This window comes from Macaca mulatta, chromosome 9 (assembly GCF_049350105.2).
Source record: "Macaca mulatta isolate MMU2019108-1 chromosome 9, T2T-MMU8v2.0, whole genome shotgun sequence".
NCBI classification, from domain to species: Eukaryota; Metazoa; Chordata; class Mammalia; order Primates; family Cercopithecidae; genus Macaca; species Macaca mulatta.
In genome coordinates, this window is record NC_133414.1 from 99,921,462 (window position 1) to 99,939,955 (window position 18,494).

Here is an 18,494-nt window from a genome sequence, read left to right on the forward strand (position 1 = left end):
GGATATTTGTGAAATCACTAATATTTCTTTTATCCATCATTCATATGTAAGTAAACAAGTACCTTACTTCCTCTTTCCAGGCAAGCAGTGGTTCCAAATATAGCCATGTGTCACATAACAGGGATTTGTTCTGACATGAATCCATAGACAATTTTGTCTTTGTGCAAACATGATAAAGTGTACTTGCACAAACCTAGATGGTGTAGCCCACTACACACCTAAGCTATGTGGTACAGTCTGTTGCTTCTAGGCTACAAACCTGTACAGCATGCTACTATACTGAGTACTGTAGGCAAGTGTAACATAATGGTCAGTATTTGTGTATCTAAATATACCTAAATATAGAAAAGGTACAGTAAAAATATGGTATACAAGATAAATGGTATACCTGTATAAGGCATTTACTATGAATGGGACTTGCAGGACTGGAAGTTGCTCTGGGTGAGTCAATGAGTGAGTGGTGAGTCACTGTGAAGGCCTAGGACATTATTGTACACTACTGTAAACTGCATAAACACTGTACACTAGGCTATAATTTATAAAAAATTTCTTCAATAAGTTATTAAATAACAAAGTAATAAGTTATTATTACATATCAATGATATTTTCTTTATATCCTATAAGCTTTTTTCTATTTTTAAATTAATTTTTAAAAAATTTTTTAGACTCATTTTGTTAAAAACTAAGACACAAAAACCCATGTAAGCACAGGCCTACACATGGTGAGGATCATCAGTATCACTGTCTTCCACATCCACATTTTGTCCACCGGAAGCTCTTCAGAGTTAGTAACATACATGGAGCTGAAGTAGAAGGAGTACACTCTAAAAGAACAATTAAAAGTATGGTATAGTAAATACATAAACTGGTAACAGTTGTTATCATTATCAAGTATTACATAGTGTACATAATTGAATGTGCCATACTCTTATATGACTGACAGCGCAGTAAGTTTGCTTGCACCAGCATCACCACAAACTGCGAGTAATGCTTACTTCATGACGTTAGGATGGCTAGGTTCACAAGGCGATAGGAATTTTTCAGCTCCATTATAATCATGGGACTGCCTTGGCATATGCGGGCTGTTGTTGACAGAAACGTCATTATGTCACGCAAGACTAGATGATGAGGGAATCCTTTTCCTCCTAATTGGTTATTTGAGCCGTTTAATCTCCCTTCCACTCCCAGCAAGTGTAGTCATTAAAATACCTTACATAATGATGAAGGCTCCATGATTAGAACTGCGATATGATCATGTTACATACCCACTCAGAGTTCTCTGCTTCAGGGCCAAAGTTTGGGCAATGTCACGCCTATTCTACTTTCTGGATGGGTTTCTCTGTCATGAGAAGAATGAGAAATGAAAGAAGGATGAGCCCAATGTAATTCTGAGAATCAGATTTAACTAGTATCTGATAAAGCTTGCAATATTTCCATGTTGATAAATTCATCTAATTTATTTGTTTAACCTGCTGTATAATGTTTTATCATATGAAAATATCACATTTGATTTATCTATATGGAACATTTAGGTTCTAATTTTTTGCTGTTTTAAATAATATTTACATGAATTTCCCTATACGTGTTTCTGCTTTCAATATATGACAGTTTTGCTAGAGTAAGGTCTTTAAACTTTTTTGTTAGCTTATCCCACAAACAGTTTGGAAAAACTTTTCCTCCTTACACATGGTCGAGTTAGAATTGAACTTTTTTATTGTAAGTTTAAGTAGGTGCAAAGGAAGTAATTTCCTAGTTATGTAATTTTTTTTTTTTTTTTGAGACAGAGTTTTTGCTCTTGTTACCCAGGCTGGAGTGCAATGGCACGATCTTGGCTCACTGCAACCTCTGCCTCCCGGGTTCAAACGATTCTCTCCTGTCTCAGTCTCCCAAGTACCTAGGATTACACACACCTGCCACCATTCCCTGCTAATTTTTTTGTATTTTCAGTAGAGACGGGGTTTCACCTGTATTTTTAGTAGAGACAGGGTTTCGCCATATTGGCCAGGCTGGTCTCAAACTCCTGACCTCAGGTGATCCACCCGCCTCAGCCTCCCAAAGTGTTGGGATTACAGGCGTAAGCCACTGTGCCTGGCCTATGTAGCATTTAAAGTAGAATTCTTAAATGTATCCAATATTCATAAATACTATAGTAATTTGTTACCATTATCCATCAAAACATTTAAAAAATGAACACACTTTCTTTACAATGGGAAATTTTACATCATTCTTTTTTCTCTTTGAACTTGAATTTTTTTTTCCAATTCTGATACAGATTTTTATTTGGATATAACATATATTATGTGTGGATATCTTTTATTGATGATGACTGTATCATATTTCCATGCAACAAATTTTATATAAAAATTTAAATTGTGTTAAACTTTCTTGACCATAATGCTTCTCAGTGTTAAAAATTATTCCAAATTATCATTAGTATTTTTGTATAATCAAGTAAATACTTTTAAATTTTGATAATTATTAAACATAAAAAAATCAACTGGGCTTAAAAAAATGGTTTATATACCATAAATGAATTTTACATATTCCTAGAAGGAGACAAGTTCAGCATTAGATCATTTATCCCTAGTTTTTGCTTTTATATTGTAAACACTGAGTAATATTATTCACATAAGTAGATGGTGAGTGAGAGGAATTGTTTTAGCAATGTTACTCATTTATTTGAAAGCTTCCCAAATTATATGTCACACATCACTTAGTGATCTTAGTTTTAATGATTTTTCAATGAATAGTTTGAATAGGTTCTCTGTCAATTTACCAGAAAAAAAAATTAATATTAAACAGGTTAACTTTTAAAAGGGTTTGTTAATACATTATTCAGCTACTTAGCAGCAATATCATTATTGCAGATGATCTCTTTAGCTCCTTGAAGGTTTTTACACTTTCAGGCAGTACATCATTTCAGTGTTCAGATGGAGAGGGGTATTCCTTTCCCTTTTAAAGTGGGATAAAGGGCACTGCGAAAGGGGAGATGGGGACATGGAACTACTAGGTCCACTTGACTACACTAGTTCTCAGGCACATCAGGTTTAGAAGAAAGCATATATGGAAGTTAAAGATCCAGAATTGATTCTCTTGAAACTAAGAACCTTATTTCTCCAATTTGAAGACCACTACTCTGATGTTTATACCCAAAAGTGGAATTGCTTGTGTTGGAGTCTCCTAAGTTGTGTGACTGTTTCACTGAAGCCACATCACTGAGGACATTGCTGTGCCTCTCAAAGACTCAGGAACAGTCCCTCTGAAGGTCCATATATGTAAGTCATAGGAATCTTCTAAATTTGGGAAAATCCCTTGGTCGCCTTATTCAAATAACTAGTGACCAATGAGTAGTAATCCATCAGTGTTCTATGAGACACAAAATTTCTTTCTATAATGTGGCTTTTGATAATTTCTGGAAGTATTTTTATTCATGATTCCCACATTTCTTTCTTTAAAGGGCATCATTAGTCTACCATCAACCAAGATGTTATACAAAGAGCACTGTAATTCATTTACATTGAGTGCCCTGAAGCACAAATGCCTTTAAGGCCTTCTTTACCCTTTATTAATTACAAAATAAACACATGTCTAGTGGAGAAGGTTACTAGAAATAATTTGTGCAGTTTGGGAGAACTAGGGGTCAGGATTGCTCGACTTAGCTTCTGAAACAAACTCAAGCCCACTAAACCACCAAGGTAATTACATCCAGAAATCTGCAAACCAGAAAATGTTTGCCCTGAATAAGGTAAAGGACAAAAAAGAATAAGGGCAAACATTTTCTGGTTTGCAGATTTCTGTATGTAGTTACAAAGGACAGTACATTTCAAAAACAGAATAATGGCCATTCTCAAGTAGGACTCAGTTTAATTCTACTTTAAAGGAGTGAGAACATTTAACGTGCCAAATTCAAGTCATAAGGAAAAGTTGACCAGTTAATAGGAGAAATGCCACAACATTGTAAAATAAACAAGATTTGAAATGCAGAAAATCCTATTTTACAATGAACAAGTCTACAAGAACACAAGAATAAAGCACATCTTAATTAAGTCCTCCCTCTTACTTGTTTCAACAGGTGATATAGGAAAAGAGTGGTCCCAAGAGTGGGAGCAGCCGGTGGCCTGGGGCTGCACCCTGGGAGCTAGCCAAGACAAAGATACCATGTCCAGAAAAGAAATTTCAGAAATGACTTATGGCTCAGAGCCATGTATGTAAATGAGGTTATTTTTATTTTTCTGAAAATGGTCGGTTTCTATTCATTAGCTTTCTCCCAGTTCCCTGACTTCATAAAATTTATGTTAAGGATTTGAAATATTCCCAAATTAATTTTCAAGTACCATGACTTTCCTTACAGACTTCATTTTTCTTTAGAGTTCCCTGCAGTGCAAACCTGTACCTTCTTTAATAAATGTAAACATTTAAGCCAGGTGCAGTGGCTCACACCTGTAATCCCAGCACTTTGGGAGGCCGAGGCAGGCGGATCACTTGAGGTTAAGAGTTCAAGACCAGCCTGGCCAATATGGTGAAACCCCATCTCTACTAAAAATACAAAAATTAGCCTGGCATAGTGGTGTGCACTTCTACTCCCAGCTACTTGAGAGGCTGAGGCAGTAGAATCGCTTGAACCCGAGAGGCAGAGTTTACAGCGAGCCAAGATTGCCCCACTGCACTCCAGCTTGGGCATTCCATCTCAAAAACAAAAAACCAAATGAAATGTAACACATTTAGTACAATTAAGTAACCAAAATCTACAAAAGGGAACTGTTCTATTGTATTTAGAAAAGTTAAAATTTGCATCCTAAACTAGTTCTGACAACATTAGGTTTTTCTATGGTATTCTTTCTGAAGTTCCTATAAGAGAGAAAAATCTAAATCACAATAGGAGTATTTTTTGAACTTATTCTATTGATCCTAAAACACTGTTTAATAAGAGACTTATAACTGGGCAGGGTCTAGAACTGCTTTATTTTATTATTTAGTGTAACCATGAAATTAAACAGTGGTCTACCGTTGGGGACCAAGGTCAGATTCAAAAAGATTAAATATATAATTAAATATATAATTAAATATAAATTAAAGCTACTACACATTTATGTGGTTGAAAAATCAAAAGGTACAAAACAACAGCATCACATATGATACCAATTGTGGCCTTGGAGTTGCGTAACTTGGCAGTCCTGTATATATCACCTTCCCATGGGATCTCTCAGCCATATCAGTTTCTTGTATATTAATAAAGGGAATCTTGAAAGATAGAGGTCAAGAGGAGAAAAATAGGGATTGGAAGAAAGAATGGCAAGACAGGGCAGGAGAAAGGAGAGTGGAAGGATGGATGAAAAGGTAAAGACTGAGGCTTTATACAAAGGATTGGCAACTTTCTCCCAGCCGTCTCCTGCAGTTGTCCTTGGTGTGTGTGTGTATATTTGTATATGAATAGAAGAGGAAGAAATGGAAAACTCTGGGTGGTGGGGCGTGGCGGGGGCGGGGTGGCCGGGGGGTGGGAAGAGGGAGAAATCACTTATCTGGGGAAGGATAGTGGTGAGCCCTAGAGAATTTTTAACGTAGTGCATGCATTACTTGAATAAAGTTCCTTGTATTGCCTTTTCTTATATCACTTTTATCTAGACTCATCCGATAATACGTTAGTATTTAGAAATTTAGGTTTTGGGAAAAAATTCAAAGCTAATAAGCATAAATATTTGTGCAAGAAAGAGAAGCAGATATGCAGACCTCTACCACCTCATACCAGAGACAAACTAACCTTTCTCCAGCACACATTGGCCTGATTTAATCTAGAATTAAGCTTTCTCTCAGCACTGACCTGCCTCAGACTGCGAAGAGGTTCTCTAATTAATTTTGAGCCATGATGAAGGTGCTGACTGTAACTGCATGGCAGCATTTTCATTGACTCCAACTCTTCAGCAGGTGGCAGCGTTCTCCTTCCTCCCTGTGCGTTTGGTGTTTCCTTCCTTTCAAAAGAGTCCTTCCTCCTTCCTTTCAAAAGAGTCCCTTTTCTGTCTTTGGTCCACATATAATGGCTGCCTCCTTTATATTCTTGTCTGAAAGACACTCCCAGTAATCTTAGGAACTGAGGAGGAGAAACAAATTTGCAACATGTGGCTATTCATGTTTTAATGTTTGATCCTTAAGGTACTAAGGCGTCATGGGCTAATTTCAGGACATTTAAGGTTAGAGAGTGAACATCGGGAATCATTCATTCACTTATACCTGTTTTTCTCCATCCCAAACCCTATTTATCATCTCTATTTAAGCAGTCTCCGTGTTTTCTTTGTTCACTCCTTTCCAAGACTTGAAAATGTCATTAAAAGCCATCTCTAGTCAAATTTCTAACTAACTCGTTTATGTTTCTATACAAGCTAGACTTTCTTACCATCTTTATTCACTGATAGGGTATAACAGGGAATTCTCCAGGCTCCAACTGAGGATCCCTCATTGAGTTGCTATGTAATCTGGGGCATGTAAACCCTTTGGGCCTCAGTTTCTTCATTTGTAAAATGAGATTGGTAAACTAGCAGATCTATGAAGTTTTTTCTAGCTATTATGCACTGGATGATAAAGCAGTCTGCCACTTTCTTGAATGGAAGAAGGTGGGGTACTGTGCTGTCATATGATTATTTTTGGAGAACATTTTCTTTGAGCAGGAAAAGTTATTAAATAGTACAAAGAGTGAAAAATAGATCTGCTCAAGACCATTGATCTGGGGAAGAAAGGGTATTCAGGATAAGATACAGCCTGTCTACCATACATCTCTACTATGTACCATTTATGGCAGATATTCCTGTGTATTCCTATGGTCCAGCAAACACCAAACAGACCTTTATGCTTAAATTCTGGAAATTCTTTAGGGTGCTCATTTATTTTAAAATAAAATTAGAATCAAGCTTCTTTCCTAGTTTTTTAATATTCTCTTGATAATAGACATATTTTTAGTTTTAATTCTAATTGATGAAATCACCTTTCTACCTTATAAAAATAATAATCATTGTAAAGAACCTTTGAACCATATAAAAAGCAATAAACAAAAAGAGAAATTTATCTCCCTTGAAAGCCTTCCCTCTCTATCCTGTCCTCAGAGATAATGTGTTATCTCATCTCTTGTTTATTCTTCCAGATAATTTCTATGTATTTATGCAAACACATCTATATATATGTATTATCACTTTTGTTTTATTTCATTGAATTTTAATGAATCTTTTGGGAAATACATTAGTCCTAGAGTAGAATTATGCATGTAAAATAGATGAGTAAGCATGTTAAGAAACTGGAAGATTAAGGAGCAAAATAGAAAACAACTGAAAACATTCAGTTGCTAATCAAATTGTCAGCTGATAGGATTCTTAAATGACAGATATTCTAGGCAGAACTGACCTGAGAGAAGAACAATGTAAAATGGTCTGTTTTGGGAGTTATTTATAGGGGAGAGGACTAGGGTCATTGTGGAAGACGGCCACCAACAATTCCTCCATGCCTCTACACACATGCCACCCTTCCCACCAAAAGGAGATGGAGTCTGTTTCCCCTCCCTTGAATCTTTTCTCAGTTTCCCCAGTAGCTAGAAATACAGGCACATGCCACCATGTCCAGCTAATTATTATTTTTTTGTAGAGACTGGGGTCTTGCTATGTTGCCCTGGCCTCAGGCAATCCTTCCCTCTCAGCCTCCCAAAATGCTGGGATTACAGGCATGAGCCACCATGCCTAACTAATTTGGTTTTTAAATATTTTATTTTAAAATAATTTTTTTTTGAGGCGGAGTCTCGCTCTGTCACCCAGGCTAGAGTGCAGTGGTGTGATTTCGGTTCACTGCAACCTTCACCTCCCGAGTTCAAGCGATTCTCCTGCCCCAGCCTCCCAAAGAGCTAGGATTACAAGCATGTACCACCACTCCCTGCTAATTTTTGTATTTTTTTTAGAGACAGGGTTTCACCATATTGGCCAGTCTGGGCTCAAACCCCCTGACCTCAAGTGATCCGCCTGCCTTGGCCTCCCAAAGTGCTGGGATTACAAGCGTGGACCATCGCGTGCGGCCTAGAAGAAATTTTAGACTTAGAAAAAAGTTGCAAAAATGGTATGAATTTTTTTTTCTTTCTTTTTTTGACACAGGGTCTCACTGTCATCAGGCTGGAGTACAGTGGTGCGATCACTGCTCACTGCAACTTCGACCTCCTGGAGCTCAGGTGATCTTCCCACCTCAGCCTCCCAAGTAGCTAGGACTACAGGCACACACCACCATGTCCAGCTAATTTTTGTATTTTTTGTAGAGACATGATTTTTCCATGTTGCCCAGGCTGGTCTCGAACTCCTGAGCTCAAAAAATCTACCCACTTGGCCTCCCAAAGTGCTGAGATGACAGGAGGGAGTGAGCCACCATGCCTGACCTGGTGTGGAGTTTATGTATACTTGTTATCTAGCAGGCCTAGTATTAATAGCTCTTTTTTTTTTTTTTAAGAGATGGGGGTCTTGGCCAGGCACAGTGGCTCACGCCTGTAATCCAGCACTTTGGGAGGCCGAGGTGAGTGGATCGCTTGAGGCCAGGAGTTCAAGACCAGCCTGGCCAACATGGCAAAACCCTGTCTCTACTAAAATACAAAATTAGCTGTGCGTGTGGCACGTGCCCGTAATTCCAGCTACTTGGGAGGCTGAGGTAGGAGAATTGCTTGAACCCAGGAGGTGAAGGTTGCCGTGAGCCGAGATTGCACTGCTGCGCTCCAACCTGGGCAACAGAGTGAGATTCTGCAAAAAAAAAAAAAAAAAAAAAAAAAAAAATTCCCTGCTTTCAGGAGATGGGGGGGTCTCACTCTGTTGCCCAGGTTGGTCTCGAACTCCTGGGTTTAAGCCATCCTCCCACTTCAGCCTCCTAAAGTGTCAGAATTACAGGCATGAGCCACAGTTCCTGGCCAAGAACTTATTAATAGCCCCAGAACAATGATCAAAACCAGGAAATTAACACAAGGTACAAACCTTATATGAAATTCACTTGTTTTTGTAGTGATGTTCTTTTTCTGTTCCAAGATTTAATCCAGGTTCCCTCACTTGCTTTTAGTTGATATGTCTCCTTAGTCTGGGGAAAAGACTTGTAATAGAGCTGTAAGAGCAGTGAGAAAATTGCTATTGAAGGTTGGAGAAATGGTGTTAGCAGCAGCAAAATGTTTGACAACCCTTGTGGCCAGATATATGGTAAAACACAGAAGATAGAAAGTATACCTAATAAACTTGTGGATTTGGCAACATTCAGGCTGAATGTTCAGAGTGACAGTTGGCTTCTTTTAGGGATGTACAAAGATACACAAGTGATGTATGATGATATCACAAGAGACAGAGATGTGTTAAAAAAGGAAGTATCCCATTTTTATGCAGAGTCTTTTTATGCCAGAAAGACTCTCAAAGTAAGAAATGGCCTCAAGGGCTTGCCTGTAGAATTGGCCTCAAGGTAAAGATCCTATCAAGACTCGGTGCTAAGACCTCTAAAATATTTAAGATATTGCCCTCATCTAGACAAAAAGTCTTCTAAGAATCTTAAGTGTTGTCCCACAGTAGTTACTTCTACAGGTCCACAGTAGAGAGAGGTTTTTTTAAATTTTTAATTTAAATTTTTAATTTTTTTCAGAGACAGAGTCTCGCTATGTTTCCTAGGCTGGTCTCAAACTGCTGGCCTCAAGCAGTCCTCCCACCTTGGCCTCCCAACGTGCTAGGACTACAGGCAGAGAGGTTTGTTTTTGAAAGAATTATAGATGTTGCTTTGTGGGCAAGAAGTGAACTCCAATAAGAGTCACAAAATTTTAAAGAGTTATATGGATAAAATTGCACCAGCTTGGACTAAGGAAGAGACAGTTCAAAATGAAAAACCTTCCAAGTCCCCAACTTCCTACAGGCAGGAAGCAGGGTGAGAGAGTTATTTAACTGTAAAAGGAAGGCAGATTCTTTTTTTTTTATTTGGTGGTGGTAGTAACTTTTATTGAAGCGGCAGTGTACCGCAGCAGAGGTAGTGCTCCTTGCAGAGCAGGGCTAACCCACAAGTGATGTGCCCGGCGTAGCCATTCAAAGCAGTTCTGCACTTATATTTATATCTACTTTATTTTTTGTTTTGTTTTGTTATTATTTTTATTATACTTTAAGTTCTAGGGTACATGTGCACAATGTGCAGGTTTGTTACATATGTATACATGTGCCGTGTTGGTGTGCTGCACCCATTAACTCGTCATTTACATTAGGTATATCTCCTAATGCTATCCCTCCCCCATCCCCCCACCCCAAGACAGGCCCTGGTGTGTGATGTTCCCTGCCCTGTGTCCAACTGTTCTCATTGTTCAGTTCCCACCTATGAGTGAGAACATGCGGTGTTTGGTTTTCTGTCCTTGTGATAGTTTGCTCAGAATGATGGATTCTAGCTTCATCCATGTCCCTACAAAGGACATGAACTCATCCTTTTTTATGGCTGCATAGTATTCCATGGTGTATATGTGCCACATTTTCTTAATCCAGTCTATCATTGATGGACATTTGGGTTAGTTCCAAGTCTTTGCCGTTGTGAATAGTGCCTCAATAAACATACTTGTGTGTGTGTTTTTATAGTAGCATGATTTATAATCCTTTGGGTATATACCCAGTAATGGGATGGCTGGGTCAAATGGTATTTCTAGTTCTAGATCCTTGAGGAATCACCACACTGTCTTCCACAACAGTTGAACTAGTTTACATTCCCACCAACAGTGTAAAAGTGTTCCTGTTTCTCCACATCTTCTCCAGCACCTGTTGTTGCCTGACTTTTTAATGATCACCATTCTAACTGGTGTGAGATGGTATCTCATTGTGGTTTTCATTTGCATTTCTCTGATGGCTAGTGATGATGAGCATTTTTTCATGAGTCTGTTGGCTGCATAAATGTCTTCTTTTGAAAAGTGTCTGTTCATATAATTTGCCTACTTTTTGATGGGGTTGTTTGATTTTTTCTTGTAAATTTGTTTAAGTTCTTTGTAGATTCTGGATATTAGCCCTTTGTTAGATGGGTAATTGCAAAAATTTTCTCCCATTCTGTAGGTTGTCTGTTCACTCTGATGGTAGTTTCTTTTGCTGTGCAGAAGCTCTTTAGTTTAATTAAATCCCATTTGTCAATTTAGGCTTTTGTTGCCATTGCTTTTGGTGTTTTAGACATGAAGTCCTTGCCCATGCCTATGTCCTGAATGGTATTGCGTAGGTTTTCTTCTAGAGTTTTTATGTCTAACATTTAAGTCTTTAATCCATCTTGAATTAATTTTTGTATAAGGTATAAGGAAAGGATCCAGTTTCAGCTTTCTATATATGGCTAGCCAGTTTTCCCAGCACCATTTATTAAATAGGGAATCCTTTCCCCACTTCTTGTTTTTGTCAGGTTTGTCAAAGATCAGATGGTTGTAGATGGGTTGTGTTATTTCTGAAGCCTCTGTTCAAGGAAGGCAGTTTCTTATGAAAAAGGAAAATTGATTCAGAGGTCCTAGTCTAGACCCCAGAGGGTGGAACTAAGAGCTCTTGAGAGCAATGCATTGGGAAACTATTCTGAGGGAGGCCAACCTAGGTACTAATGGGGAACTTGATCCTCAGAGGACTGGTAACGGTGCTTGGCGGGATTTCAGAATTGCTGTGGACTAATGACTGCCATTTGTCCTCCATTTTCCCCACTTTCAAACAGGCGTGTCTACTGCAGTTATCCTATCACCTTTTCAGTATTGTATGTTGTGTATGTAACTTGTCTTTTAGTTAACAGGTCTCCAGATGAAGAGAAGCTGCATCTGAAATGCCTCATCCACATCTGGGCTAGTATATATTACTAGATCTTGAACTTTAACACTGATGCTATACAGAATAATAGTTTTGGAGAAAGGGAGTGAGTGTATTATGTATGTCATGTGTGTGTGTGTACGTGCGCACACGTGCATATATGTGCATACGTATACTGTTGTAGCTGGAGGATGGATCATGATAGACTAGTCCCCAAATTGACTGGCAACAAGTTCTCTTATCCCAGCCACTACTTCCATCAAAGAGTAGAGTATCTTTCCCTTCCTTTTGAATCTGGGCTGTCCTTGTGACTTGCTTGGTCAAGAAAATAAGGTGGAAGTGACATTCTGGAACTTCTGAACCCAGGATTTAAGAGACCCTGTAGTTTCTGCTGTCTTCCTCTTGGGATCCAAGCACCATGTAAAGAACCCTGGGCTGGACCACTGAATAATGAGCAACCACACCAAGAAAGGAGGCTCCTAACCATTTTTAGCTACTCTAGCTGAGGTCCCAGACATGTGGTAAGCTATCTTGGACACTCCAGGCCCAGCTAAATTCACAGCTGAATAAAGCACATGTCTGACCCTAGCTGATGTCATAAGGGAGCCAACCTGTCCAGCTGTGCCTTTCCCCAGTTGCAGAATTGTGAGGAAGTAAATGGTGGTAGTTGTTTTGAGCTACTAAGTTTTAAGTGGCCCCCATGGTATCAGTTCAGGTCAGACATGTGCTTTATTCAGCTGTGAGTTTGGCTGGGTCTGGAATGTCCAAGATGGCTTCCCACATGTCTGGGACCTCAGTTAAAGTAGCTAAAATGGTTAGGGACTCCTTTCTTGCTGTGATTGCTCATCATTCAGTGGTCCAGCCCAAACTTCTTTACACAGTGCCTGGGTCCCAAGAGGAAGACAGCAGAAAGTTTTAAGGCAATTTATTATGTAGCAATAGATAATTGAAAACAATTATCCGGCAGGGTGCAGTGGCTCATGCCTGTAATCTCAGCATTTTGGGAGGCAGAGAAGGGCAGATCCCTTAAGACCAAGAGTTCAAGACCAGTCTGGCCAACATGGCGAAACCCCGTCTCTACTAAAAAAAACAAAAAATTAGCCAGGCATGGTGGTGCATGCCTGTCATCCCAGCTACTCGAAAGGCTGAGGTAGGAGAACCGCTTGAACACCTCGTGAGGCAGAGGTTGCAGTGAGCTGAGATTGTGCTACTGCACTCCAGCCTGGGCAACAGAGCGAGACTCTGTCTCAAAAACAAAACAAAATAATTATAAAATATCAGGGTATTTTCCATTGCTTTACCTTTACTTTATGGGCTGGGAAGAGGTTGTAACAACGTCAGCCATAGAAGTCAAGTTTTCAATGCAGACTAAATTCCATGACGGTGAACACTATATGCCATAGTAGTCACTGCTCTGTCCATGGAGCTTAGAACAGTACTGCCACTTAATAGGCTCCCAAATATTTATTGATTGAATCATTAAATAAATGAATTGGGATAAGATCCCCTACCCTCAAGAGGATGCACAGAAAAAGATTCTGGAGTGTGGAGTCTTGATAAGGGAAAAGAAGGAAAGAAAAAGCAGATAAGCTGTAAGTCTGCCTTTTTTCATGCTCCAGGGCTGTTTGTCCCATGCATTTTCTCTTTGAAAAAGGTGCTGGTTTTTTGTGATGCCTCAGAGGCCAGAAGGATGTTTTGCAGGGGAAAATTGTAGGAGTCAGGCAGAGCTGGGTCTTGGCTCCTTCTCAATGTCCCTCTACCTAGACAAATTCGGGCTATTCTGCAGAGGTTGCAGTGAGCCGAGATCATGTCACTGCACTCCAGTCTGAGGAACAGAGGGAGACTCCGTCTCAAAAAAAAAAAAAAAAAAATTCGGGTTATTCTGTGAAGCACCTGGTAGGTGTCCCAATATTTGCTGGTATATGGGAATTACCTCTTTCTATTATTGGGAGGTCTAAAAAAAAAAACTAAAAAATGTGTTCCATATGGCTAGAGTTAGTATTAAGGGAAATAACTGGTAGCCAGTGTTAGCTTGGAGACTAACATAGTCAAAGCTGTCTTGTCATGTTAGGTCTTTTTTATTTGTATTGCTCCATGGTCCAAGACAAAATTTCGGAATGCCACTTGGACACAGTGAGTACCTGGTCTGCTCTGTGGTTCTCAGGAGCAACCAACTCAACCCTTATTTCTCTGAGAATGATGATTTCATACAGCACATCTCTCTACCAAGATGTGAAAGATGACACCGTGGCATCTGAAATAGCTTCAGGAGAGATTTGGGACATGGGAAGCTTGTAGACAATAATGGAAAATTCTCTTTTAGAATATAGTTACTTGTATGACCCACAGTAGTGCCTTTTGGAGAATGTCTTAAAATTATCTGTAATGAAAGAACAATAATGTTTGTTATTAGGATAAATGAAATAAGGGGAAAACCTCAGACTCTTGGAAGAATGGATTTAAATTCAATCCAATGATTATATTTTTGTGTTCTGTATTATTTAGAAAACAGTAGTTAAACAGACAGAGATAGAAAAGATGGTTTAAAAATTAAAGCTACTGAGTTAGATCCCTTTTTGAAAGGCCAGTGTATGGGAGATGAGAAAGGCACTCATAGCGATCAGAGTGTTTACACAAAAGACATCTTAGCAGAGGACCTACGAAGAGCACATCAAGTATTTCTATCATCCACATCAAGTTGCTGGTCATTTCGCTTATCAAAGAAAATAAGAAAGAAATTTTCTTTGGACATCATTTTGATGTAGTAACAATAGAGTTTTAGAATCAGCTGTTAGAAACGATCATTAAAGCTGGTTTATCATGCTCACGAATCAACTACAGTCACCCTGAAGCTTTATATAATTCTCCCTTTATTATAAACTTCTACTTCTCCCTATGGTATTCTGGTTCCGCAGACAGGTAAAGAACTAAGTGCGGCCGGGCACAGTGGCTCACGCCTGTAATCCCAGCACTTTGGGAGGCTGAGGCGGGCGGATTACGAGGTCAGGAGATCGAAACCATCCTGACCGACATGGTGAAACCCTGCCTCTACTAAAGTACAAAAAATTAGCCGGGCGTGGTGGTGTGTGCCTGTAGTCCCAGCTACTCGGGAGGCTGAGGCAAGGGAATTGCTTGAACCCGGGAGGTGGAGGTTGCAGTGAGCCGAGATCATGCCACTGCACTCCAGCCTACAAGACTCCATCTCAAAAAAAAAAAAAAAAAAAAAAAGAAGTGTTTGGAGACCAGTGTATTGTAATATCTGTACAGCCAAGCAGGTATTTTCAATTGAACTTTAAAAAAGTACTATTTTTGAAACTTTGTTTACTTTAGATAGGGCCAGCCATTTGGGTAGAAAGGTACAGAAAAACAAAAAATTGGAAAAGGATGCATCAGTAGTATTTCTTTCAGAAACAACACTAGGAACAGAAGGAGGATTTTATTCAGCAACTCCTAATAACCACCTGATGTTGCTGTCGGGCTGGCCAAATATCTGCCAACATTGATGATCCTTTCATTCACCACTAGAGAGAAGTAGAGGGACCTGATGTTTAGAGAAGCAGCAAAACCCATTTCCCATTTTCCTTCTTCAGCCAGATGGAAGTACTTGGAGGCTGGTCTCATATTCCAGCACTTTAGTGCTGGTGATGCGGATCCTCTCTGCTCCAGAGTAACTCTGTGCCATGGAATCCAAGAGGATCCTGTCGCACCAGGGACAGGAATGCACCCTTGTTTCATTTTCTTCCCTGAAAGCGGAGTTCAGAGGTTCTCAGATACGAGACTAATTGTCACTTACGGTAGGCTCCAGGGGAGGAGCAGAGTAGGGCAGTGCTAATAACAGTGACTCCGGGGACAAGATCAGCAACCTGAGAAACAAATGTGAGACATTTTACCCCTCTCTAATCTACTCCCCTTTTAAAGGTTCATCTTCATTCCCCCTTTTTCTACCACGTAGTAATTGATAATTAAACACAGCTCTGGTTTTTACCATGCAATCTAGTAGAACACCTAGGCATCAGGAGCTCCTTATCCTTGGTTATTTATAAAATAATGAAATCTGTAGTTCACCCTAGGCTATGTGGACAGTATCTGCATCTCTGGAAACCAACTGGAGGCCTGCCTTTTATTCTTTTCCGGTTGCTTTCCATTTCCTTTTCCACTGTGGTCCTTGCCTTTCCCAAGCTGACCAGAACTATGCACAAAACCAGCCTTCAATAAATATCAACACTGAAGCTTCAGCAGGTTGTTAACTCCTGTAGAGCTATCTTAAATGCTGTATATAAGTGCAAAGTTTTACGGCGCCTCAGAGATCTCTAAGAACACTGTAAATATCCCAGGTTTAATTAGTAGTCCCGGAGTTAGGTAATGGCCTGTGGCTTTCTGCGCTAGGTCTCTTGGGGTTTCCAGTCTTCACAGGTTGCCTGCAACTATGATGTGCACATATACAGTCCTCTTTCTCAAATACGGCATAAATCCTCTTTAGACTTTCCTAGGCACTTACAATTATTGAACACACATGCAGATTGATTCTCATTCTCTCAAAGTTTGAAAAACAACTCAGTGCTTCAACCTAGGTCTCGTTAGATATTTTTTCACTCAAATTGTGGTCTGGAGTTCTACTTCCTAAGGGAAATGAAAAAACAATAAATTCCCAGACTGGTGTTGATTCTCATTCTCTTTAAGCGGGTCGACTATTTGCTTTGTAGATCCTTGACGGGTGCGGTGCGGGGTAGAAGGAGCGCGATCCAACTCTCTGCATTTCTGAATTAGCTCTCTCACGGCGACAGGTCTGCCCAGTCGGGGTTGTAAGCGGACTTGACAGGTTTGTTCTGGGCTGACGGCCATTGACGAGGTTCTCAGACCAGATAAGTCACTTGGCTGAGTCTACAGTAGGTGGGGCGCGCTCACCAGCTCAGGGGTAGTGACTGGACGTTTGTTGCAACATCAGAGAATGCAAGCTCTGGGCTGCAGCAGGAGATAACCCGCAAGCACAGAACTAAAAGGGTTCACCCTAAGGGGCAGGGCATCAGCGAGGGAGAGGCCCGGGACCCCTAGCGCCCAGATCCTTTTCCCACGTTTGGGAAGGCGCAGTATAGGTCGATCTAGAGCTAGGAGTCTCAGGTCTCCGTCCTTGGCTTGCTCTTAGGGTAGCAGGCGAGGAATAGGACCAGCTTGGGGACTCTCTCCCCGCGTTCTGTAAGAATCGGCCGCAGCCAGCAGGCGGGGAGGCGGGGGCACGTGTTTGGATGTGGGTGCTTGTGTAACCAGCTCCCCAAGCGCCAGCCCCGACAGCGCTCCTTCGGGAGGCTGGTCCGAGTCCCTGTTTCCGCCGCGGCGCGGGAAGGGCTGGGGTTCTGCAGCCTGCACCAGGCGAGAACACCCCGAGCAAAAGAAGAGTACTTGCCTCCGGAGCTATCACTGGGGAGTGGGAATTTGGAAAGTTCCCCAACTAGGAACACACGTGACCTCCTTCGGAAAGTAGTTCCGACTGTGGCCCGTGTATCCTTCCACCCCCTTTTGAACCCTCCTAGGTCTCCTTGCCCCGCCCACTCGCTGGGCTGCAGCTTCCTACCGTTCCGTACTTTCCACTCAACCTGGTAACCCCGAACGTGCATGGTCTGGCCGGGGCGCGTGGAGCCTGGCCCCGGGCGATCCATCCCGCCGGGTTTTCACGGAGGCCAAGGGGGGGGCGGGGCTAGGTGGTCTCTAAGAACCGAGCTTGAGTCCGACGCGGCGAACCGACTTGGAGCCCGAGGGGGAGAGATGCTCTAGTCTCCTAGGGGCACCGGAGCGGGCGCAGGAGAGGGCTGCGGGGTGCGTCCTACTCACGGGGATCCTCTTTCAGTTCATTTAGATAGGTGCCCTTTGGGCTCTGGAAATTCAACGGCGATGTGTTCACGTTCAGCACGCTCGGCTGAGAGCTTTCATTTTTAGGGCAAACAAGCCGAGTTACCGGGGAAGCGAGAGGTGGGGCGCTACAAGGGAGCCGGATGAGGTGATGCACGCTGGAAACACAATAGCAGGTTGCTCTTTGTGCTAAGACTGACATCCTGAGGACACAGGGTTGGGGAAAGGAGGAATCTCTAGGCAAAGGCTGCTACAGTCAAATCTCTGCGAACGACTGTGATCGACAGCGATGCAAAAGAGCGAATGCAGTCCACGCCGCGGAAATCCAGGGGCAGAGGCAGGGGGGAGGGTATTCCCCTTGCAAGGACCGTCCCTGCATTTCCCTGTATACTGACCAGCGTGGTCACCTGGTCCTTTCCACCTGTGCACAGGTAACCTGAGACTCGAGTCAGTGACACTGCTCAACGCACCCATCTCAGCTTTCATCATCAGTCCTCCACCCCCGCCCCGCAACAGCCTACCCTGCCTCCGGCTGGGTTTCTGGGCAGAGGCCGAGGCTTAGCTCGTTATCCTCGCCTCGCGCTGCTGCAAAAGCAGCCGCGGCAAGTGCAGTTGCAGGCTGGCGGCTCGGAACCGGCCCGAGCGAGCTCTAGGCAGCCACACTGGGCATGCTCAGTAGAGCCTACGGCTTGGGGGCTTTGCGCTCGCACCCGGAGCTACCGCTCCTGCCCCCGCCTACCGCCCCCTGCCCTGCCCTCCCCTCGCCCGGCACGGTCCAGTCCGCCTCTCGTTCGGCTCCCGCCTCCCCTCGGTCTCCCGAGGAGCCCGGGCTCCCGGCGCGGCGGCGGAGGGGGCGGGCAGGCCGGCGGGCGGTGATGT

At 41.9% G+C, this 18,494-nt stretch overlaps 1 protein-coding gene across 1 annotated transcript; it reads right to left on the reverse strand.

The window, feature by feature from the left end:
- Nucleotides 1-15,169: 15,169 nt before the first annotated feature.
- On the reverse strand, nt 15,170-17,425 carry KLLN (killin, p53 regulated DNA replication inhibitor). Its single transcript, XM_015147618.3, has one exon. It carries the CDS (start codon nt 17,423-17,425, stop codon nt 16,886-16,888), a length of 540 nt encoding a protein of 179 aa, XP_015003104.2. The 3' UTR covers nt 15,170-16,885.
- Nucleotides 17,426-18,494: the final 1,069 nt, after the last annotated feature.